The sequence below is a fragment of the Dipodomys ordii genome, unplaced genomic scaffold (assembly GCF_000151885.1).
Source record: "Dipodomys ordii isolate 6190 unplaced genomic scaffold, Dord_2.0 Scaffold34, whole genome shotgun sequence".
In the NCBI taxonomy this organism is placed as follows: Eukaryota; Metazoa; Chordata; class Mammalia; order Rodentia; family Heteromyidae; genus Dipodomys; species Dipodomys ordii.
This window is the reverse complement of record NW_012267250.1, coordinates 3892893-3917675: the sequence shown is the minus strand read 5'-3', so window position 1 is coordinate 3917675 and position 24783 is coordinate 3892893. Positions and strand designations below refer to the sequence as shown.

General features: G+C 35.4%; 1 protein-coding gene across 2 annotated transcripts in view; it reads right to left on the bottom strand.

The window, feature by feature from the left end:
* Prkg1 (protein kinase, cGMP-dependent, type I) overlaps nucleotides 1–24783 on the bottom strand; it is a 1080074-nt gene that overhangs the window by 200742 nt on the left and 854549 nt on the right. For both annotated transcript variants that reach the window (XM_013017167.1, XM_013017166.1), the window contains exons 6-7: nucleotides 10231–10308; nucleotides 3263–3357 (exon numbers count right to left, since the gene is read on the bottom strand). In XM_013017167.1, the coding sequence (XP_012872621.1) occupies nucleotides 3263–3357; nucleotides 10231–10308 (173 nt within the window). The remainder of the gene's footprint in view (nucleotides 1–3262; nucleotides 3358–10230; nucleotides 10309–24783) is intronic.

Sequence of the window (24783 nt, the reverse complement as noted above, 5' to 3'; positions counted from 1 at the left end):
AAAACCGGAAGTGGCGCTGTAGCTCAAGTGGTAGAGCGCTCGCCTTGAGCTGAAGAGCTGAGGGACAGCACCCAGGCCCAGAGTTCAAGCCCCAGGACCGACCAAAAATAAAAAAATAAATAAAAAAAATAAAAAATAAAATTCTGCCAGATTCTTAAAACTGATAAGCAAATTCGGTAACCTTGGAAAACCACTAACATTTCTCTACAGCTAACAATGAAATTTCTGAACATAAAATACAGATTATTATACATAAAAATATAAAGAGGAATAAATTTCACCAATGATGCAAAAGATTTTGTACACTGAAAACTAGAAGACATTGATGAAATAAACAAGACAAATGAATCAAAATATGTCGTGTATGTTTTCATAGATTGGAAGAATATTTTAAATGCCTACTCTTTCAAATAAACTACACATTCAACTTAACTCCTATCAAAACTGCAATATCACCTTTTCTAAAGTAGAAAAACAAATGCTAAAATACATACGTAACCAAAAAACATACATATATCCAAGTCAATCAAGAATAAAATAGAAGGTATCACACTTTAATATTTCTGGCTATACTACAAAGTGATAACATTAAACCTTCATGATGCAGCATTCAAAATATATACATCAATTAAACAGATACCAACTGAACAGAATAGAGCCCCATAAAGGAAACCATACACATTTGTTTATTTTCATCTTGACAAAGGATTCAAGAAAACACAAGGAAAAAAAGGCTCACTTAAATAAGCAATTTAGGGAAAAGTGTAAGTTCACACGTAAAACAACAACAACAACAATAATAAATTCAACCCTACCTCAGAACATATACTAACATCAACTAAATATGGAGTAAATCTTTAAACATAGGGCAAAAATTAAAATAGAAACAAAACAAAACCAGAGAATATGTTAAAGTGATGGACATAAATAGACATTTCTCAGAACATGAAATCAGTTATCATTAGGGAGATAAATGCCACCTTACATTGTTACAATTGCAATTATGAAAAAGACAAAAGTGAGTGTTGGCAAGTATGTGGAGAAAATGGAATCCTTGCCCATTGCAAATTAGTACATTCATTATGAAAATCAGTATGGAGTTTCCTTATAACACTAACAATAGAATTACCATATGAGCCAACAATCCATTTCTGAATATTTACCTGAAATATCTGAAATCTTCCAGGGATTGCTAAGGTGGATAAGTAAGTATTTTCCATGTTTATTGGAGTAATGTTCATTATTTGATCAGGGGACCAAACTAAGTGTCCATCAACCAATGATGGAGAAGCTGAATTGAATAACTGAAAACTGCAAAATTCTGGGATAAATTAGATGATAGTGGAATATTTTTTCAAAGAGCTCATACTCCCTTCTGGCCTCATTAAGTTGAATGTCACAGCAAGGAATGTAAACAAAGCACTGGAGAATTTTTAGAAATGAAATAAAATGTAAACCGTGTTATTAGTTTAGCCAAGCACTGGTTACTCATACTGTAATCCCACCTACTCAGGAGGCTGTGATATGAGGATGTAGTTCAAATTTAAGGATAGGCTTGAGTACAAAGCTAAATGAGAGCATTTGGGCCCTGAGTTCAAGGCTCAGTACCAGCACAAAACCAAAAAGGTGTTATTAATTTAAAGAGTCCCCAAAGATATGTACTTCAAAGAAGAAAGGGGGTGAGCAGTATAAAAATCTGTGGTTCGGAAATAAAGTCAGTTGGAAAAAATAAAAAAAATCATTCTGTAAGTAACTGATCTTTGGAAACATTTAAGAGGGTACTAAAATAGATGGGTGATGCTGGACTTAGTAGTGAACACATGGGAGTCAAGTGCAAAAGAAAGAGATGGGTGAGCTGAGAAACCCTGAGGAGGAAAATAGCAGTGATAAATGAAGAGAGGGAGTTGGGTTGGTTATTTGGTAATCCACAGAAGATGGCCATTTAAAAAAACCTGTGCAAAATATGCAATAGAAATTCTTGGCACCTGGCAATTAACAAGAATAATCACACAGCTGAACAGAATGGCATCCTTTTCAAGTTGATATCAAAGACAAACTATTTTTTAGGAAGTTAGGGTTTGGGACTGGTTGGTTGGTTGGTTTGACTTTTTTTGCCATGAAAATCTTTTTACTTGTCACCAAAATTCAGTAGCAAACTCTTTAAAAGAAAAATCTTTTGATTTTCAATTAAGACTTATTTTCTAAGTGCCTTAGGCCTATAATCCTTAGCTACTCTGGAGGCTGATATATGAGGATCATGGTCCAAAGTCTCCAATAACCAACAAAGAAAGCCAGGCTGGATGTATAGCTCAACTCATATTGTGCCAGCCAAAGCAGAAATGTAAAGCTATGAATTCATGTCTCAGTATTCACACCCAAAAAAGAAAGACATAGCATTCTACATATAATCTCAATTATAAGTTTTGCTTTGTGTGTGTGTGTGTGTGTGTGTGTGTGTGTGTGTGTGTGTGTGTGTGTGTGTGTATGTATGAGTATGTGCTGTTTTTTATTTTGGTTCTACATTTGAAATCATTTTCTTTTCTACAGAGGCACATATCCTTTGACCAATAAAATCAGAAGAAATAATTCTATAAAAATATAGTTTATACTAGAAAGATAATTTATATTTCATTCTTTCATGGACCAACCCCAAACATGGTGTTCCTTCCAATTTTCACTTAAGAAAGGTGCAAAGGCAAATATATGTTCATCAGATAAGGATCAAATAAACTCAGTAAAATAAAAAGTAGATTGTATTTGGTTTTGAATTTTCATAAGGTAATGTGGCCTGAGTGAGATGACTTAGTCAGATATCTTGGTTCCATTTCTGAAGAAATGAAATGAAAAGAATAAAATAAATAAAACTTGCCATTTGATAATGGTTTTAAAAATAAAACCTCCCTAAACTATCTCTTCTCAGTAATTTTAAGCAAAATGCTTATAAAGTAATTTTTCAATGAAGGCACAATTTGAAATAGAATCCAAATTGGTTGTCCTAGCATTTTAGAAGTAAATTATATTACTGTTGCACATATTCTTCGATACGAATCAGATGAAAAATGAATATCTATTAGCTATTTCATATTCAAAGTGGCATAGTATATGCATATGCACTAAGATGTGTAAAGTCTCATCTATATTTACCAATAATTGAGAGATGTTATTTCACTCTCCTCCCCATCTTTATCACACAAAACAACCCCAAACAAACAAAAAACAAACAACAACTCTGTGACCTGTGCTCTACTGTTCTACTGCTTACCCTTGCAAAGCTTTCTCTCCAAACCAGTCTCCTTTCCCTAAAGTTCGAAGAAAGATGGGGTCTTCGCTTGGGGAGTCTTCTCGGGTGACATTAACCTACAAAAAGAAACAATGAAAGCCTAAAACCACCATATGCCAGAATGAGCAAGAAAACACCAAGCAATAAAACTAATTCCATTTATTACTTTTTATAGCATGTTTAGTAAATTGCCACTAGAAGTATCAAAGAATCATTCCAATAAAATCACAATAACTTGCTCTAAGTATTTTTTATTTTTCCAAGTTGTATTTTTTGTAAAAGAAAAGAAAAACAGAAAAAAGAAAAGAAAGGAAAAAACAAACAGTGGATGGTTATGAAATCTAAATGCTACATATTCCTCACTCCACCCCTATTTTCACTACGTGCTATGGGGCAATCTCTACCATGAATTTAGTTATAATCTAGCATTCTTCTCTTTTATGTGTTAATATAGATGTGTTTTAAAACTACATGAGTAATACAAGTAGTACCTATTACTTTTCAATTTGTTTTTCTTCTCATTTTGTTTTAATATATTTGGATTAGATACAAATCTAGTACATTAATTTTATACTAATCTCACTGTATTATACTATATAAATGTATTTACTTATCCATTTCCTTATAAATTGACATATATATTATGTCCATTTTTTTCTCATGCCATAAATATTTTTCTATATCTCCACATGCACAACCTAGTTTCTCTAGGATATTGTTCTCTTTTCTCAGATGAATTATTTACTCAAAGGCCTATTTCATATTCTAGAACATTTCGACTTTTCAGCAGACTCTCCAACTATATATCTTATCCTTATGTTCAGCAGGATTCAACAGGATTTCCGGTATTTCCTCAGTATTCGCTATGGTTTATAATAAAAACACCTTCATAACTACAAGATATCTTAGTACAGGTGGGTTTGAAACGTGGTAACAGGAGTTCTTGTCCACAGGAAGGAGGTGGTGCATTCTTGTTGCATGAATTAAAGCAAATAGAGTAAGTTGTACTTTTGTGCTAATTCACTTTTGCCTCAAGCTCTACTAATATGCATAATGCTGTTGGTGTATCATCCATTTAATTATTTAAATAATTAAAATTCACCTATCTGGAAAATGTAATGAAGTAGAAAAACTAATTTCTTGAGACAATGCCAGACACTTAAACACATTTAAAACACTATGTTTCAGGTTTCTGAACCTGAGAAATTGGAAGTCAACAACCAGAATTCTTAAAATTATTGAGAAGATGCAAGGTGCAAGGAATTCAATTATTATTCTCCACTGATCCATTTGATTACTCCCATACACAGTACCTCAAACCATGGAAATTTAGTTCGTAACATTCTTAGTTACCACTAAGGTATAGTCTCTATGAAGAGACTAATTTGCATGTAGATGAGGTTTTTATAGATGTAGAAACTTCAAGGGAGAGTCTTATTTTGCTGGGAGTCTTATGTTGCTTTTTTTTATTATTATTATTCCTATGAATATCCTTGTACATGTTTCCTTATAAGTTTGGGTATCAGAAGGGTCAATACTTGTAAATAAAGGATGAGGTTGTTAAGTATAAGTATCTTCAGTTTTCTGGATGCTGATGTCTCTTGGCACAAATGTATATTTGTACCATTGATGAATGAAAGCTCGTGTTATCCTGTATGCTTATTGCATTTGATATAGATACCTATGTATGTTCATCTATCTTTCTTCTATCTATCTAGTTAGATAGTTATCTATATGTAATTCTGATCTTTTTTCCCCAGGAACATGGGTAGTAGAAGATATTCCTTGAATATTAATGGTAGAGCAACATTTTCCCATATTAATTTTTGAGCTACTATGTTTCCTTATGATGATGTGTCTGATCATCCTATTGCCTTGTTTTTCTATTGGATTATCTTTATTTTTGTTATTGTTGATTCCTTAGAGTATGGATTATCTTCTTACTATCTTTATGAGGGTAAATTTATAGCCTTTAGCATTATGAGTAGAAATGCTACAAACATTGATGCAGCTTGTATGTGAATTATATTTTTATTGCTCTATAATAAATACCATAAAATATTGCTTATTAGTTTATATTTCATTCACTCCATCTTCCCAGATAAAATTTTATGAATTTTGTGAAGTCTAATGTCCATTTTTTGCTTTTTTGAATATGTTTTAGGATATGTGGAGGAGAATTTAACTTAACCTCAGATTATAAAGATTTTTTTAACATTTTATAGTTTTATGTCTTACTGTTAAATATATTATTAGTTTTTATTTCATTTTCATGGAAGATAGGAAGTTTAGGTAGTTATCTACAGCTTAACATTTGTTCTAACACTATTTATTGGTAAGACTTTCCTTCATTGTTGGCTTATTTAAAAAATACGTTGTGGGGCTTGAATTCAGGGCTTGGTTGCTATCCCAGAACTTTTTCACTCAAGGCTAGTGCACAGCTCACTTCCATTTTTTCTGGTGTTTAGTTGGTGGTAAGTGTCTTCTGGATTTTCCCGTCCTGGCTGGTTTCAAGCTATGATTCTCAGATCTCAGCTTTCTGAGTAGCTACGATTACAGGCCTGAGACACCAGTGACTGGCTAAAGGTTTATTCTTTTTTGTTTCTCTTTTGTCCAAAACTAGGACTTGAACTAGGTATCTGATGCTTATTACTCATTGGCAGACACCCTACCACCTGAGCCATGCCTCTAACACCATTGCTTTTATTTATTGTTTGCAGTTTGTTCATCACTGCATGTCCTAACTGTAGGTATACTGTAGATTCTATCTGAGAATGCCAATTATACATGGATGTTGCATTTATCAAATGCTTTCATTGTATTGACATGATAATGTGATTTTTCTCTTTTAAGACTGCTAATATAAATTATGTTGAATGATTCAATTTTTTTAACTTTAAATTTTTCCATTGTTGTTCTTTTCTAAAAAAATATTTTATTGTAAAAATGCTGTACAGAGGGCTTAGAGTTCCATGACTAAAGTAATGAGTACATTTCTTTGGAGCCCTGTTACCCCTTCCTTTGTTTTTTTCCCTTCCCTCCCTCATCTGCCCCACTCCCCCTCTGAAGTTGTAAAGTTCATTTCCAAAATAGTGTCTTGTGAGTCTCATTGTTGCAATGGTCACCCTGTGTCTTTTTTTCAGCATTTTGTTATTCCCCTTCCCCTACCCAAATTAGATAAGTGTATATACAAGATGTAAGGTACCAAAATCAAATACAGTGACAACAGGGATATACCATAGGAGGAAGAACATACAAAAGAAACATTTTATGGTAATCAAATTATAGTAAAAATTTCATTCATTTGACTACTTTCAATAAGAAATCTAATATTTGTCTTAATTAAAATTAGCTATTTTTTTTGTCAGTTGTGAGGCTTGAACTCTAGGTCTGGGCACTGTTCCTGTGCTCTTTAGTTCAAGACTAGCACTCTACCACTTGAATCGCAGCGCCACTTCTGATTTTCTAGTGGTTTATTGGAGATGAGAGTCTTAGGAACTTTCCTGCTCAGGCTGAGATCTGATCCTGTGTAGTTAGGATTATATGTGTGAGCCACCGGCGCCCAGCGTAATTTTAATTTATATAGCAAATGAGATTAATCACCATTATATTAGTTTCTATATATAACAGAACAACTTTATTAGCAAGGAAAAATTACTGGACAATGGTGATCTATCTAAACTTTTAAAAATTTTAATAACGTATCTGTTTATATTAAAAACAAAAGTTACTAAAATATCTTATTTACTTTTCATTTCTTTATAATATATCCTTTTGTTGAATCACAATAATTGGCATGTCTATGACCACAATGGTGATAATATGCACACATCATTTTTACCTAAAAATAGATATTTCTCATATTTCATTGTTATCTTTACCTAGCATGTGTAGGCATATACTAACTAAACTTCCAAAACAGAAGACTTGCCATATTCAAAACCACTTCCATTGTGTTAGGCCAATATAATTAATGACCATATTTTAAAACTTATTGATTCTAATGAGCAAGGCATGTGATTTTAAATAGTGTGCAACAGACAAAAAAAACATTTAACCACAGTTCCTTCTAATGTGAACATGCAAAGTATACTGACATATAGAACCAAAGAAAAAGTCAGTTGTATTAGAATGATTATCAGATTACTGAGATTTTCTTTAATAACCTTGTTCAATTTTTGATTCAATTTATTTAGGAAGACAAATGTTTTTTTGATGCAATATCACTTTAGGGATACTTGTAAAATTCTTTGGTGTTTCTCCTCATTGTGGAAGGAGGAAGCCATGTTTCCAGGTAACTGGAATGGTCTCACAAAATAAGACAGAACTAAACGGGCATGAGTGGTTCATGTCTGTAATCCTACCTACTCAGCAGTCTGAGAGCTGAGGGTCATAGTTTAAAACCAGCCTGGCTAGACAAACTGAGAGACCCTTATCAACAAATAAAACTGGAAGTGGAGATCTGGCTCAAATCCACATGTTGAAAAAGCTGAGCCAGAGAGTGAGGCTCAGTGGCACAAGAGAACTAACTCAGCTTCCACTTAAAGCAACAGCAACAGATACTATACATATCACTGTCACAGCATCCTTTCTTAAAGTTGTAAGAGTTCACTTTGTGCAGGCTTAGTGGGGGAAAACAAGTATTTCAATGTTTACATCATAATGTTTCTCTGTGTGAAAGTGCTTAATGGGAAAATACTAATTATTTTACACTTAAGTAAATGGATCTGGAAAAAAGGAAATCCACATGTAACTTTGCATGCTGTATTTTGTGACTCCTACAGCAGCATTTCATCAGACTATTTTCATTCACCTTATAAATTTAATAAATAAATATATAAAACAGGTTTATACTAGTATATCTAACACCTGCAATTTTAGAAAATTCCAATTCCACAACTGGCTGTCTGCTGACCTTAGCTTAAAACTTAACCTTTAGTTTACCTAATTAATCTTTAACTTAAGCTTAACGTTCCTATCCCATACAACTGGAGTTGAAATATGCTCATCTGTTTATGTAGTCATTTGATGCATTCGTATTAGAATTCACATAATAATATATGAACTAATATAATTAGGAATCATAGCAAGGAATATGTGAGATCTGAGAAACTAGGGGAAAATCTATGCTAGGCTATCTCTCTCTCTCTCTCTCCACACACACACACACACACACACACACACACACACACACACACACACATCCTGTGTTTTCAGAGACAGTCTAATACATATCTATTATTTCTTTCCTAGAACTCCAATATATTGCTCTAAAGTATTATTAATTGGCTAGTTCCTGTGTCATTTCCATGCTCTTTCTATACATATATGTTGTAAAACTCAAAAAGCACCTCTGGTGCACCTGTTTCTTGTAACTATTAATTCCATTAGACTATGCTGGAAATTTGCAATAATAAAGTGGTCACAAAAGCCTTTGTAGAGTCCTCTCAGTGGGCAATCACACGACTACAAAATAGCAAAGAATCAGCAATGCTGTAAAGCAAAATCTAAATTTTTCTTCTGACCAATCAGTGTATCTCTATGAAGATTTTCAGTTCCACTGATTCTTTAGTCAATGTTAATCAATAAAAACTTAGATCTACAGCACAACATATAAACAGTTTCCTAGCTTCTAGCATTGCAAAATACAGAATGTAATTTTATCCCAAATTGTGTTCAAACATGTCATTTCAATAAGCAGGATAAAACTACCATTTTTCATCATTATAGTATGACATGTCATTGATGTAAGCATTGACATGCATATTCTCAATTTGAAATTAGTTCACAAAATAATCTAAGATTAAGTCCAATAATACTTGTGATCTTTTACTTGTCCTGTTTACTGTGGCACTGTACATCATTCTATATAAACTATAAATTGCCACAATCACTTATTTAATTAGATTGCAAAATAAATTTACTTAATTTCTAGATGCATCAACTCTTCTTAAGAAAATGAAATAGGGACTAGGAAGGTGGCTCAGTGGTAGAGTGCTTGCCTTGCATGCATGAGAACCTGAGTTCGATTCCTCAACACCATAAAAGCAGAAAAAGCCAGAACTGGCTCAAGTGGTAGAGTGCTAGCCTTGAGTTGAAGAGCTGAGAGACAGTGCCCAGGCCCAGAGTTCAAGCTCCACAACCAGCAAAAAAAAAAAAAAGAAAGAAAGAAAGAAAGAAAAAAGAGAAATATATAATTACCTCTACCTGCATTTCTCTTTTTCAACACATAATACATAGGATAGAAATACTTTCTACAAATAACAAGATAAACATAAAAGTAATAGTACAATAACAAATGAAAAAGTAAAAGAATTTGGAGTATTTATAATACTATTGCATTTGAGCATTGATCTAGACATGATTTTTTCCAATTTACTTTCTTATATAGCAGACTCACATTTTTAAACTAAAATAATATAAAAGAGAAAACAACACTTTTCATTAAAAACCAGTTTCCTCTATTTTAATCCCTCTTCTTATACTCAGCCATTTTCAGTAGCTTCTTATTATTCTCTTGATATTCTTTATAATGCCCTAATACAACCTGAACATATTAATATTGGAATATTAAGAAGTTTGTCTAAAGGAGACTCGAATGTTTCACAGCAAATTCAAATTTGGCGAACATGATTTTTAACCCCAGGTGCCTCATTAGAGTGACATTACTACCATTAAAGACAGAATTGATTTTTAAAGCACCCCCAGTATTTTTTAACAAATAGCTGTAATGATGGAGAATTTTTGTGCATGCACACTTAGAGCATCATCTAGTACCATGATTATTAGTATCAGTCTGCTTCCTAGTTTTCAACGTTTCACTCTTCCTTACTTCTATGTCAATTTTGGAAGATAAATTCATAAATATGAATATGATAAATTCATAAATATGAGGATGGAAGAAGTCATATAGCAAAAGATTGAGCATGTGTATTTCTGTGCTAACTTACTGTTCCTTTGCTGATGATGAAGAAGGTGTCCCCCCTTGCACCTTGCCTGATGATATACTCTCCATTTTCATAATGGGTCTGAAAAACAGGAACAGAAATAGAAAATATTTTAGCAAAAGAGTGATCAACCAAACAGCTGAACTTCAAATATCAACCCCCTGGGAGGCATGCATCATGATGGAATTTAACTCAAGCTTAGAATCCATCATGATGTAAGAATGAATAATAGTCAATAAATATAGTAATTACACAGATATCACATCTCTACTGTTCATTTGGTAAGTTTTGTGAATGCCATTTTCCAGAGTGATTATCTTCATGTCTTTAAATTCATCCATTTCAATTGTTCGATGAAAAATTGCTTTCTCCTATCTACCAAGCATGAAACAAAATAGCAGTGCAGCTAATTAAACTGATATTTCTGTATTACTTTCTTTGTCATTCTCTTCTGGTTGAGTAGCCTCATCATGGTAGATTTTTTTTGAGAAATTATTGGAACATCTAAAGACCCTCAACTCTAGGTTGGCCTTCTGTGTGGGTTAGATGGCCCCTGATACTTTTAAAGGCACCACATTATGCCTTAATGACCTGACAAGTCGTTGAGAATGTCTTAATTTTACGAGTTGAATTCTGGTCCAGCATCTGTCCAGCAAAAGCCACAAAATGAAGAGCAAGGGAAAGCTGCAAGAGGATTATGACACTGAGACAGTATTCTGACCTGGATATTATCACTAAGACCAATCCCAGGGTGAAGATTACTCCAAATGCAATTTCCATAAGTAGAGGTGTATTGCTGAGTCAGAAAGTACAACAGAAAAATGAGCCAGTGCCATCTGGACCTTCCCCTCTCTATAGCTCAGCAGGGTCATCATATCTTGGGAAAGAAAACAATGCTGAGCAAACAGGTTTCATGGTATACATGTAATATCCATTAGGTTGATGGCTGCTGCCTTAACACTTTAGATTATGGCTCTTAAAAATGACAGTTTATTCATCCTTGATATAGAAAATGCTATTATTTTTGTTTCTAGAATGCTAACATATTATGTAATGTATCACTTGTTTTTTTTTCACTCAAAAGTAGTTCATTTTCCTAGCAACAAGTTTTCTTTATATATTTTTATTGTAAAAATACTGTACAGAGGGGTTACAGTTACATGAGTAAGGTAATGAGTCCATTTCCTATTGAGCATTGTTACCCCCTCCTTTGTTTTTCCCCTACCATCTCTTCCCTCCCCACATCCCCAACTCCTCTCCTCCACCCAAGTTGTAAAGTTTGTTTTCAACACAGTGTCTTGTACATTTCATTGTTACAATGGGTCAACCTGTATCCTTATTTCAGCATTTTGTTATTTATCTTCTCCTCCCCGAATTATAAAAATGTACATACAAGATGCAGGGCACCAACATCAAATACAGTTTAGACAGTGGCTATACCATGGGTGAAGAACATACCAAAGAAACAAAAAAATCACATAGTACATTGTAAATATTTTAAAAACAACAGCAAGAAAGAAAAAAACCACTTGTGTCCCTATCTTGGGTTCATTTCGCTTAACATCATCTTAAATGGTCATATATACATAGCTTTTGAACTAACAAAGTCTTCAACCTTCTAATCTCAATGCCAAGATGGTATACACAATCTGATATGTGCCATTCAATACTATTTACATTTTAAGTACACATTTATAAATACCTACAAATTATGTATTTCTATACAAATACTCATTTCTCAATAAAAGTAGAATCATAGATTCTATATTATTCCACTGGTCTGTTCCATCTAACAAGCATATCCATGTTCAATGTTTACATATTGATGAATTAAAATGGAAGCATTGTTACAACAAGTAGATTCGATAAATGAAATGGTCACAGTCAACTTTCATATATTCATTTCACACATCCAAAAACTCTGAAGTTCTCTAAGTAAGAGCTTTCCTATAGGCACAGATCATACAAAAATGAATTATATAAAATCTCCTTATAGCACATTAATTGATGTTCTTCCTTTGATGGTGTAAATATTTTATATCTCCATTGTCCCATGTAGTAGTTGCTTGCTACTTGGGGCTACTGAGCACTTAAGATATTTCTTAATATATTTAATTTTAATTAATGTAAGTTACATAGTCACAGGTGGTTTAGAGTTCCAGAATTCAGACAATACAATCAGTAGTTAGACATGATCAGCAATGAGTTACAGTTTAGTAGTTGGGCCAAGGGTAAAAATCCTATTTCCCTTTGTTGATGTTTTTTCTTGCATAAATGCAACACTCAGATGTCTCTCTTTCCCTTTCTTCACTTGCACCAGAGGAGATGGCATGACTAAATAATTGATGTATGAGAAAGTAATTAGCTATATCTGCTCATCGTGGCTTCTTATCTCTTCACTATGGGAGGGAATCCCATGGAAGGACTGCATTGTCTGCTCATTGTCTGCTGCTTTTCTGGATGCTCTTCTCCCCAGCTAGTGAGGCCTGATAAGATGGGTAATTCTGTCCCATTAAATGACCCAGTTGGGACATATACTTTATTCTAATACTAAGCCACATCCTCTGACTCAGACTTAATTAGTAATAATGTTCACGTGTTTGCTTCAACTAGTTTTGACTTCTTTTTCTTTTCTTTTTTTCCCAAAGTCATGGGTCTTGAACTCTGGGCCTGGGCACTATCCTTCAGCTCTTCAGCTCAAGGCTAGCAGTCTACCACTTGAGCCACAGCACCGCTTCTGGTTTTCTGAGTGGTTTATTGGAGATAAGAGTTTTACAGCTTTTCCTGCCTGGGCTGGCTTTGAACCGTGATCCTCAGATCCCAGCCTCCTGAGTAGCTAGGATTACAGGCCTGAGCCACCAGCACCCAGCTTCTTTACTTCATCTTATTTCTCACTTTCCTCCTGATCCAAGACTGCTCCAAAACTTCAAAATATCCCAGAATACATAGTGCTATAATATAGGTAATTGTGGAAGAACACAGTCTTAACACTTGACTCTTTCCAAGTTACCTATGGAGGATCTTTGAGCCCCCCATTGAAAAATAAGAAAGAGATTGTGGGGGCATATGTAATTTATAATATCACATTATATTAGTGGATATAGAATTTCTTCTGTAAAATGAAAATATACACCTTGGGATGTAGAGAGTTCTTAGCTCCTCCAAGATCATTTCCCTCATTTATTGCATTTCAGAAATATCTCCATGTCTATGGGTTAGTTGTTTTCTTTTAAAAGCAAAAGATCATTTGTAGTATATTAAAAGATATGAACATGAGGGTTTCCTAACTCCAAAAGTATTGGCATTGTGATCATTCTTTCTGTAGGGAGTTTTACTCTATATCCTGTACTGACATAGTCTTTAATAATAACCTTGGACTCTGCCCACTTGGTACCAGTAGTACCCCAAAATCCCAGTTGTGAATACCCAGCGTGTCTCCAGACATTGCTAATTACCTAGCTGGGAGCAAGTCTTCCCTCAGTTAAGAGCAAGTCTTGTAATGATTTCATATTTCTAATCCCTCCATTTCAAAGAGTTGAGTTAGGCAGAAATACCCATACAGAGCTCAGTTAATTCAGAGAATTTATCTAATAACCTTACTGCCATGTGAATGAGTTTCTTCACTCAGTATTCATAATCTTCCTATCAGTTTAATTCATGTACCCAGGCATGCACTGAAACATGTTTTCATCCTGCATAAGCTCATAAAACCCAAGTGTCCAGAGAAGAGCCTGTGGGACAGTGGCCAAAGGCAAGCTAAGAATGGAAAGGGTAAGACTGTAAGAGTTGTAACACCAGGGCTATAATGACTATGATAATCTGAAATGTTCAGTTGCACCTGAGGGGGAGCATGCTGATTCTTGGAGTTTCTCTAATTATTTTAATCAAACACCAGCAATTTCATCTTTTTTTTTTTGGAGATCACTTTTGCAGCTCCACCATTTTCTTATTTCAAATTAAATCACAGAGGTGTACAGAACTTCAGAGAATAAACCTTAGCAAACTAGGTGTCTCTTTTAAAAGCCTCCAATATTTATTGGGATGATGAGTAGCTTCTCCTCCATGGCATACGAGGTTGTACGCCACAGTTTCCAGTCTCTTCTTACTTTCTCCATTTTGTCCTGTCCAACTCACTCTCCCAGGTCACCAGGTCTCAACCACACCACCACCAGGTATACATACTCTGAAGGACAAATATAACCACCAGAAGTCTTTAGGCCCTTGCAAAAGGCAGCCTACCCAAGGACTGGAATTCAGCTAGTTCAACACATTCATATCATCTTCAGTCATGCACACTTAGGTAACCCTACATGAGCACATGCGCAGTCTGGTATGGCCATCCCTGGCCAGATAATACTTTTGTCTATTGTAGTATAAAGAGGCACCATTGCTGGACGGGACAGGTGAGGAATTATGGAGTTATGCGTTGTGCAGCTGCTGCTGGGAAAGAGAATGCAAACCTGCGAACAAAATGAAGCCAATATTTCTGTGCAGTCTGTGAGTTTATTCTGGGATGGGACAGTCAACAATATGGTCTCGATGCTGCTGTTACTACTAACTATAAGTCTATAAACAGGAGAGCTTGTGAATAAAAGCATAACCATCCTTTCCTATCATGCCTCAAATCTTTCTCTGGCCTGCCAGAATTGGAGAATCTGAAAATTTACAATACACACTCCCATTGTCACACCCCTCACACTTTCCCAAGTAACCTGGCTACCTGAAGTCTTCCTGATACATAATTTGACAGTACTAACTGGCTCTCATTCATTGCCTTTTTCTCTGCTTGTAGCTATTTACTTCCGATTATTTCCCCCACCAGATTTTAAGTCCTATGAAGCAAACATATTTGTCTGGTTCTGTTCCTTGTATCCCTATTACCAAATATATTCTCTAGAATAGAGGCTCAACAATTAATCGCGTGAATAAAACAGTCTTCATCAATCCACATCTTTAGCATTGACTGTAGTTAGCCCATTGAAAAGGTTTCTACATCTAATATATGTGCAAGACACAATTTTAATCCCTCATTGCCACTGTTATTTCCCTATTCTAAGACAAAAATCATATGCTCTACTTTTGAAATGTCCTCTTATTTGGTGTCCCTGTCTCTGACTCACCCATTTTCTGTCTGAAACCAATATGACTTTTCAAATAAGAAATAAACTAGAATCACTTGATGGGCTAAACTATTTGAATGATTTATTGCCACATTAACACCATAAATGACTTCATGTAGTGTGATCCATCCCTTACTTAAGTATCCATCCTAGCCCTTGTCCTTCCTTCCAACCTTGTCTTTCTTTTGGAGCTTTGTATTGCCAGGCCAGCCCCTTCCTTAGAATATTGGTTTCAACAGATCCTTTGGTTACAACACTCATCTTCAAGATCTTTGGTATCTTGTTCCCTTTACTGGAGCACCAAAAAAGGTTTGTCCTTACTACATGAACCACAACACTTTCATCTGCCTGATGCAGCTCTGAGGGCCTTGTCTCTTCTGAAGGACCTTTTTGTTTTGGGATTCCTGGGACAGTACAAAATACCAGGCAAGTCTGGGCCCCAAACTGACCAGTTACGTGTGGGTAGATCCTGATGACACAAAGTTCAACTTCACCATAAGGATCTGGAGTTGATTCTTACAAATTCCAAAGCTTCTGAAATCGGTAAGTGTGAAAGTCCCCAGGGAGAGAAGTACCTTAATTTAGACAATAAATATATGACTAGCATCTGGAGGTAATAAACCAGTTAGCTGAATGAGAGGCAGAAGAGTTTTATGGTAGTGTCTTGGGCAGCATGGATTGACAAAAGGATAAATATTACCTGCCATTGGCCCAAGTGTAGCTTCCTAATGGGATTGTCCCCATGAATAGGACATATTGACGGTTTTGCATTCTTGCAGGATTAAAGGAAAACTATAACTCCAACTGTTACTGTGACCCTTCTTCATTTCAGCTCATTAAACATGCCATGAACTCTTCTCAGCAGGCTACAGTGTGTTGTACTTTTTAGCGGAATAGGAAACATTGAGTGAATCACTTCAGTTATAAACTATCAGAATTTTATGTGAATACTTATGTGGTACTAGACCCCACTGTTAAATCTATTATATCTTACTGTACAAACCCTACTTTGATTTTTAAAAAGAAACAGAATAGTACTTTTCTTTCTTCACAAAAGTTACACTTTCAGAATAGTGTAGTAGCTTAAGTTGTATATCAAATCATTTTTTACCACTAGAAAACATTTGTACTATTTTTCTTTTCATTTTTGAATAACTTCACTTTTGAAATGGCATGCCCAGGTTGAAAACACTAACCTTTCTCTTAAAGGGCATACAATCTCCACCTAAGCAAATGATACCACATCCTGGCTAACTCTTTCTTTCTTAACTGACTCTCTGGTTTAATCCTTTTTACTCACCACCTTGTCTCTCCTGAGTTCTGACAAAACAAAGTGATGTGTGTTTATATTTTTGTGAATCCAAATACTGAGTCTCTGACTAACATCTAAAATGCCAAATGGTAGATATGCATTCACAGTGTGCACTCATTTTGTGCTTTCCTAAATCCCAAACTTTCTTGTACTCTTTGGTGGCAAGATCACATCATTATCCTTTAAGGCTTTTGAACACCTTCAGCATTTATGACTCAGAGACAGCTGTTGGCCCCGCAGTGGTTATCTGAACTAACTGAATCCTTACTCTGAATATCATACAAAAGAGGAGGAAAATCTAAGCTGAAATTCCACAAATGCTTGGATATTGTATTATGGTTAATTGAGCTCTTCAGCAACATATTTTCCAAAAGGATTTGCAAGCTCCTGTTTTGCATTCAGAAATTGTGAACATTTTCATAGAGCATAATGATTCAGACAGATATCAAGTCAGGCCCACAAAATGCTGAAAAGAAACTCTCCAAAAGGAACAGTTCCTTTTAGCCCAATTCATTTCACAACAGATTAAAACTGTTTGGAGCATAGACAGGCATGCATTCTCATCCAGTGTAATTAAACTATAACTCAAATTTAACAATTTGATCTATAAAGGCAATTACCTTTGGCAGTACTTGGAAATTGTTTGCCTTGACAGATTATGAGACATGTCACTGAGAAGCAATACAATTTAGTATTTTAGAGCCACCAACTGAAGTATAAATATGCCTTGAAGTTACCAAAATAAATATAGTACACAAAAAGAAAAAGAAAAGAAGAAAGATTAATCACAGTTTCTCATGAACACTATCATAGAAATAATGAAACCAGCAAAAGTATTATGACTCACCCAATACTTTGTTTTTTTCCCCTTTAAGATAGTGATATTTAGTGTAAAGGTCTTTTTCAGGCACTGAGAACAATGGAGAGAACATAGAGGATTTGCACTGCATGTTGTGGAGGGAGGGGTGTGAAGGTGCTTTACAGGATTTGCACAGTGAGAGTATTTGGTTTCTGTATAGGCTGCTCTGAGACAGGACTTCTCCAAGCTGAGGTTATACAATCATTTATTCTCCCTTTCCATTTTATTCCTCTGTATGACAGAGAACCAGGCACAGTGGTACATGCCTATAATTCTAGCACTCTAGTTCAAGGCCAGCCCAGACCACATAGTAAGGAGGTTTCCACAAAATTAAAAATTAATTCAGAGGTAAAAGAAGATGCTACTAGTGTATTTTCTAATGTGTCTTCCGGTATTTACTGGAACTAATACCAAATGTGATATACAACGTATTTGACACTGGTCATTTTAGGGACACTCCCCAGTCAGAAAGGGTACAGGGCTAGCAAAGGTGCTGAATATCCCTTCAGTGTGAAATTACTACTTTGAGCCATTTTGTGTCACAGTCCAGCACAGCAACTAAAGTATGCAGGCCACACTGTCTTTCATGGCCCTCTCCTACTATGGAGCACTTTTTAGGTACTTTGTTTCTTTCTTTATTGCTAACTAGACTGTTAGCTCTGACATCCCTCCACCTTAGCACTGCTCTAATACATCAAATTCTAAGTAAGGTCATTTCAATAAACAAATCAAATGAATAGGTAACAAGGCGCTCACAGATAAGAAGGGAGGAGATGCCAGGAGGAAAGGGCAGTGCAGGGAGGTGGTAAAGGAGAGGGAATTGAGGAGTGGGGGAAAGGGAAGGGGAAAAGGAACAAGGGAGGGGACCAGAGGGGAGGGAAAGAGGAAGTGAAAGGGGGAGGAAGAGGGACAGGGAAAGGGAGAGGGACAGAGAACATTATACACAGAGAGTGATGGAATTCTTAGTATTTCTGGAGCTGAAGTTTGGACATCACCTGAGAGTTGAGTTACATAAGCGTTCTTACATGCTACGCTCCCTTTGACCTATCCATTAGTGGAAGGAATCACCAATGGATTTTAAATGTAGAAGGAACAGGGGGTAAGGAAGAAAAAATCAGGTAAAGGGTGGAACATAGCAGCTTCTCAAGTACTTTTTTGTTTTTTAATGAATTCATGAATCCCTCAAAAATAAATGTTCTCCAGTAAATGGTAAATACATAGTGGGGAACGCAGGTTTAAATTGGAGTCAGTTTATAACAGGGCTATCTGAGGATGTGCAAAATCCACATAGCAAGTAGACAGTCAGGCTGCTTCAGAGCATCTATGGGTGGGAGACACACAGTTCAGCTTCTGAAATTGATTGCTTACTAATACCATTAAGAAAGTTTAAGGGGGCCAATGTCCAGGTTTTTTCTCAAGTGGATTTAATTCGATCCTGTAGAGCAAGGACCTAGTACTCACTAAAGTTCTCCAAGTTATTACAATGGTTATTCATGGCCAAGAACCTCATGTAAACAGCACCAGTCTCAAACATACATTGACCTAATAAAAAGTTTTCTTTCCAGTAAAAAGCATCGACTGTGAATTTTTGGATTTTACTTCCCATTGCCAATTTATTTCACACACACACACACACACACACACACCCCTATGAAAGGCATAGCCCTAGTGTTTCTCTGAGGTACCTTCTCCGAGGAATTTTAATAAAAGCTATTCCATTTCCCTCAATCTTTAGGTTGAGTATGAGTTTGGTGTAAAGGAGATTTCTGAGTCCAAATACAGTAAGTGACCAAATTGGCTATTGAAAGAAATTCTTTTGCAGACATTCAAATCCTAGCTGCGAAGAAGAGACAAAGAATTTAATGTTTGTTTGTTTTTCCATTTTGAAATATTAATGCACATTTTTCTTTAGTTTTACAGGGGAGATCGAGACAAAATAAGTGAGGATAAGTACTTCTACCTTGCACATTAGTAATCCTGTAGAAAAACAAGAGATACCATCACAGGCCTCTGCACAGGACTTTTTTGAGAGGCTCCCAAAGTAATCAATTGGCAGAATTTGGAGGACTTGAGGTTTCATATCAATGCCTTACACATAGCAGGAACTTTGTTTCAATTTTAGTTTTTTAACCTGGAATTTCACTGTCCTCAAGACAAGTCAGATTATTTAAGTCTGGGGAAATATTTTGTCCCATATTTAGGCTAGATAACACTACTGCTAATTCCTTTTTATTCTTTTTTGTTTTTTGCTAGTCCTAGAGCATGAAATCAGGGCCTGGGTAGTGTCCTTTTTTTAGTGTGCTCAAAACTATTCCTCTACAGGTATGGCTTCCCTTATTTGCAATTACTAGTATACCTCTAGTATAATCTTACACATAAGCAGAAAAGGTCAAAAGCTATGTACATATGACCATATAAGATGATACTAAGTGCAATGAACCTTAAGATATGGACACAAGATGTTGCATCTTTGTCGCTCTTGTTTTTAGTGTACTATGTGATTTTTTTGTTTCTTTTGTATGTTCTTCCCCCATGGTATAACCCCTGTTTCCACTGTATTTGATTCTGGTGACCTGAATCTTGTATATACATTTTTTTTCTAATTTTAGAAGGGGAAGGAAAAGAACAAAATGCTGAAATAAGGATACAGGTTGACACATTGTAACAATAAGATGTATAAGACACTATGTTGAAAACGAACTTTACAACTTGGGGTGGGAGAGGAGGAGTTGGGGAGGAAAGGGATGGTAGGGAAAAAACAAAGGAGGGGTAACAATGCTCCAAAGGAAATGTGCTCATTACCTTAATGTGTTCATTACCTTAATGTGCTCATTAACTGTAACCCCTCTGTACAGTATCTTTACAATAAAACATATACATACATACATACATACATATATCTATATCTATATAGATATACTACTCTACTACTTGAGCCAAACACAGTTGTACTTTCAGTTTGGGGGATTTTTTATTTGTTTCGATGACTAATTGATGAGCAGAATTTCATGGACTTTCCTGTCTGTTATGGCTTTGAACTGCCATCCTCAGATGTCAGTTTCCTGTGCAGCAGGAGGTATGAGCCACCAGTGCCCAGCTTTACTGATAATTTCTAAGACATCCTTACATACCAAGAAACATATTGCACCAATATCCCCAAATTCTGGATAGTACATGAGTTAGAAATTGTTAGAAAATAATCTGTAGTGCTCAATATGTCAAAATCAATTCTAAGCACACACTGACAATTTTCTGAAGCAAACATACCTTACGGCAAAAATAAACTAACTTCCCCAACAACACTCCTGGGATCTATTTAACACAATCAAGAGAGTACAAACAGCCCAAATTAAACCTTAGGTGCAAGTTACAAAGAACAGTGAAATATAACTTTTTTCTTTCCTCCCAGAAACCATGCTTAAGGGTAAGAGGTTGGAAAGGAGATAACAAAAATCCTAGCAGTGGCACAAATGTAGAGAAAGAGGACTAAGGAAAAAGATTGACAAAAAGGTAACTGACTGATTTAACTTTGTGTGTGGTACATAATAGATATACATAAATAAATCTTGGTGGAAATTAAAGGCTTCAGGCTTACAGAACTCTGTTCTAAAAACATGTGAGTGCTTGAATATAATACAATGTAGGGACAAGAACTGTGTGTCTGAGAGCAGAAAAGTAAAAGCATATAGAACTTTAAGTGTTATAATATGAAAATGCAACTCGCTTGAGCTGGGCATTCTGGACATTTTCTCATAAACATATCAAGAACAAAAATCCTTGAAAGGAAATATTTACAAACTTTATGGCTATTTTCTGATGTGTCAGTCTTAGATTGATAAAATATTCCAATTTGGCCTATCTATTATTTATTTATTTTTGCTTCATGTTAGACTAGTTTAATCACCCACCTTACAGACCTTTCTAATGTAGCAAGTTAAATGGAGGCATTAGTGCAAAGTTGTTAAGGAATTCCCTTCTTATTTCTTTCTGGAAATTATTTTATACTTATCAATTTGGACAGAGTAGAGTAGAAAACGAATGCAATTTTCTGGGTTTGTACAGAAAAGTTGTCCTTATCTTGAGCGGTGTATTAAAAATAAAATATGGTTGAACTGGAGACATGGCTCAAGTGTGAGAGTGACAGCAGAGAGCAAAATGTCAAGCAAGAGAGTGAGGCTCTGAATTCAATTCCTAATACTGAATGACACAAAAACATCCTGTATAGTAAGATACAATCATGATGTTACGATTGGATTTAACATTTAATTTGTCTAATATTAATGTTCAACTTTAAACAATTCAAGTTTTCATTAAAAGTTAGGCCAGCAAATCTACAAAGCTGTGAATGAATATAGAGTAATAAAGTTATAATGAATCAATACCATAATACAGCAAGTCATACCATGTTTTATTATGTCTAATAAAGAATCATAAATGAAGAGATGATTAGAAGGAATGACATGGCAATGGGCAAGAATAAAAAGATATATCTGTCTCACCTTCTCTTAATCTTAGCTCTAATCCTGTCATATTCAGAGTAAAACTTATACTTTAAGCTATCTTTTAGGATGTTTCAACCTGGCTACACATCTCAGTTGCCTGAGGAATTTCTCCATTCTGCTATCACTGTCATTATCACACATACAACTAATTCAATTGGATAAATAATTCAAATACTGTAGATAATGTGAAACATCCAGTTGAAGTGTACAAACCACTGATTTCACTCTCAAAAGAAAAATAGCTACCATTAAAGGATTTCTTTTGAATTATTTTAGGTATTTTCCTATCCACCCCACCCTCTACACATCCATATCCTTACATAAATTTTCACATATGAAATGTATAATGCATATTGATCACTAATGGACCTGTTACACTTAAGAGTGTACTCTCATCACTTTCTATATCAGCACATGGAGCTCTATCTCAGTTTTTTTTTTAAGAGTAAGTACTTTCCTGTTGGTTCAAAAGGTATTATCTCTACCCAGAAATACAACAAATCAAAGAAAGGTTGGACAAATGGGATTGCATGAAACTGCAGAGCTTCTGCATAGCAAAGGACATAGCTAGCAATATCAATAGAAAGCCCACAGACTGGGAGAAGATCTTCGCCAGCTATACAACAGACAAGGGCCTCATATCTAAAATATACTTAGAATTCAAAAAACTAAGCCACCCAAAAACAAATACTCAAAGAAACAACTGCCCCATTAATAACTGGGCTAAAGATTTAAAGAGAGATTTCTCTGAAGAGGAAATAAAAATGGCCAATAGAGACATGAAGAAATGCTCAACTTCTCTAGCCATAAAAGAAATGCAAATCAAAACAACATTGAGATTCCACCTCACCCCAGTTAGTATAGCTAGAATAAAAAAATCTAATAATGACAGATGCTGGAGGGGATGTGGACAGAAGGGAACCCTACTGCATTGTTGGCAGAAGTGTAAACTTGTTCAGCTACTCTGGAAAGCACTATAGAGCTTCCTCAAAAGATTACACATAGAGCTCCCCTCTGACCCAGCAATTCCACTTCTGGGAATTTACCCAAATGACCACCCAGCAAGGCCATACTAAAGCTATCAGCACAACTATGCTTATCACAGCATTATTTACCATAGCTAAGATATGGAACCAACCCAGATGACCCTCAGTAGATGAGTGGATCAAGAAAATGTGGAATTCTATGCTTCCGTCAGAAAGAACGACACCATCCGAGCCCTTGTTAGGAAATGGAAAGACTTGGAAAAATTCATATTAAATGAAGTTACCCAGTCCCAAAGAAATTTAGGTCCCATGGTTTCCTTTATTTGCAATAATTAGTATACATATAGGATAATCTTATCAGATGAGCTGAAAAGCCCTAAAACCCTGTACTAATAACTATATAAGATGATGCTAAGTGAAATGAACCCCAAGATATGGACACAAGGGGTCTGTCTTTATTGTTATTGTTTTAAATGTACCATGTGATTTTATTTTCCGTTTTTGTTGTTTTTTCCTTTGTATGTTCTTTCTCTTATGGTATATCCCCTGTTGTCACTGCACTCAATTTTGATACCTGGTATCTTGTATATACATATGCCTAATCTGGGGAGGGGAAGGGGAATAACAAAACACTGATACAAGGACACAGGATGACCCATTGCAAAAAAGATACCCATGGGACAGTATATTGGAAGTGAACTTTACAACTTCAGGCGGGAAGGAGGGAAGGAGGGTAGGAGTGTGGGAGGTGGGGGAGGGAAGGGATAGTGGGACAACAACAAGGAAGGGAAAGGGTAACAATGATGGACAAGCAATGTACTCATTGCCTTACTTGTGTAACTGTAACCTCCTGTACCACATCTTAACAATAAAATAACATTTAAAAAAGGTATCATCTCAGAAGCTACTCCACACCTGTCCATAAGACAGATAACTTGATGACTCTAGACTCTTGTCTCATAGTCTATGTGGCCTCTTCAATTAACGTCCACCTGCTTGCTTAACTGACCAAAGAAGGAAAACCAAAATAACCTACATTTAAGGCTACCTTTAAAATCTTTAAGCCTCAGATGCTACACTGAATTACTGGCCTTCTCTATCTACACTCTGGAGTCTGACCAGTGATGAAGTTCCAAAGACGAAAAACATCCATTCCCTATCTTTAAAGGAGATTCTATTGAATTAGAAAGATGTGAGAAACACCAAGAAAAAATAACAATAGAAAGTATTTTTAATCTTTTGCTACAAGCTAAGCAGTCTAATTTTTATTGTGTGGTTTCATTTAATTTAATAATAACTCTAGTAAAAAGTTTACTCATGTATCCTTCTCAAAGAAGGTAAAAAAAATAAGCAGTTGAGAAGCAAAGGTCAAGTAATCCACTAATAAAATACAATGCTTTTCACTTGGTAAGTACAGTATATTAAGACTTTTTGTTTTTTAGTTGTGAAAATACCATACAGAGGGGTTACAATTACATGGTAACAAGGTAATAAGTACATTTCTTATCAAGCATTGTTGCCTCCTCCTTTGTTTCTCCTTACCATCCCTTCCCTTCTCCCCACCACACGGTCCCTATACCCTCCTCCCTTGGCCAAAGTTTAAAGTTCATTTTTCGACATAACGTCTTGTACATCTCATTGTTGCAATGGGTCCACCTGTATCCCTATTTAAACAATTTGTTTTTTTCCCTTCCCCTCCACAAATTATACCAACATCAAATACAGTGAAAACAGGGGTTATACTGTGCAGGAGGGACATACAAAGCAACAAAGAAAT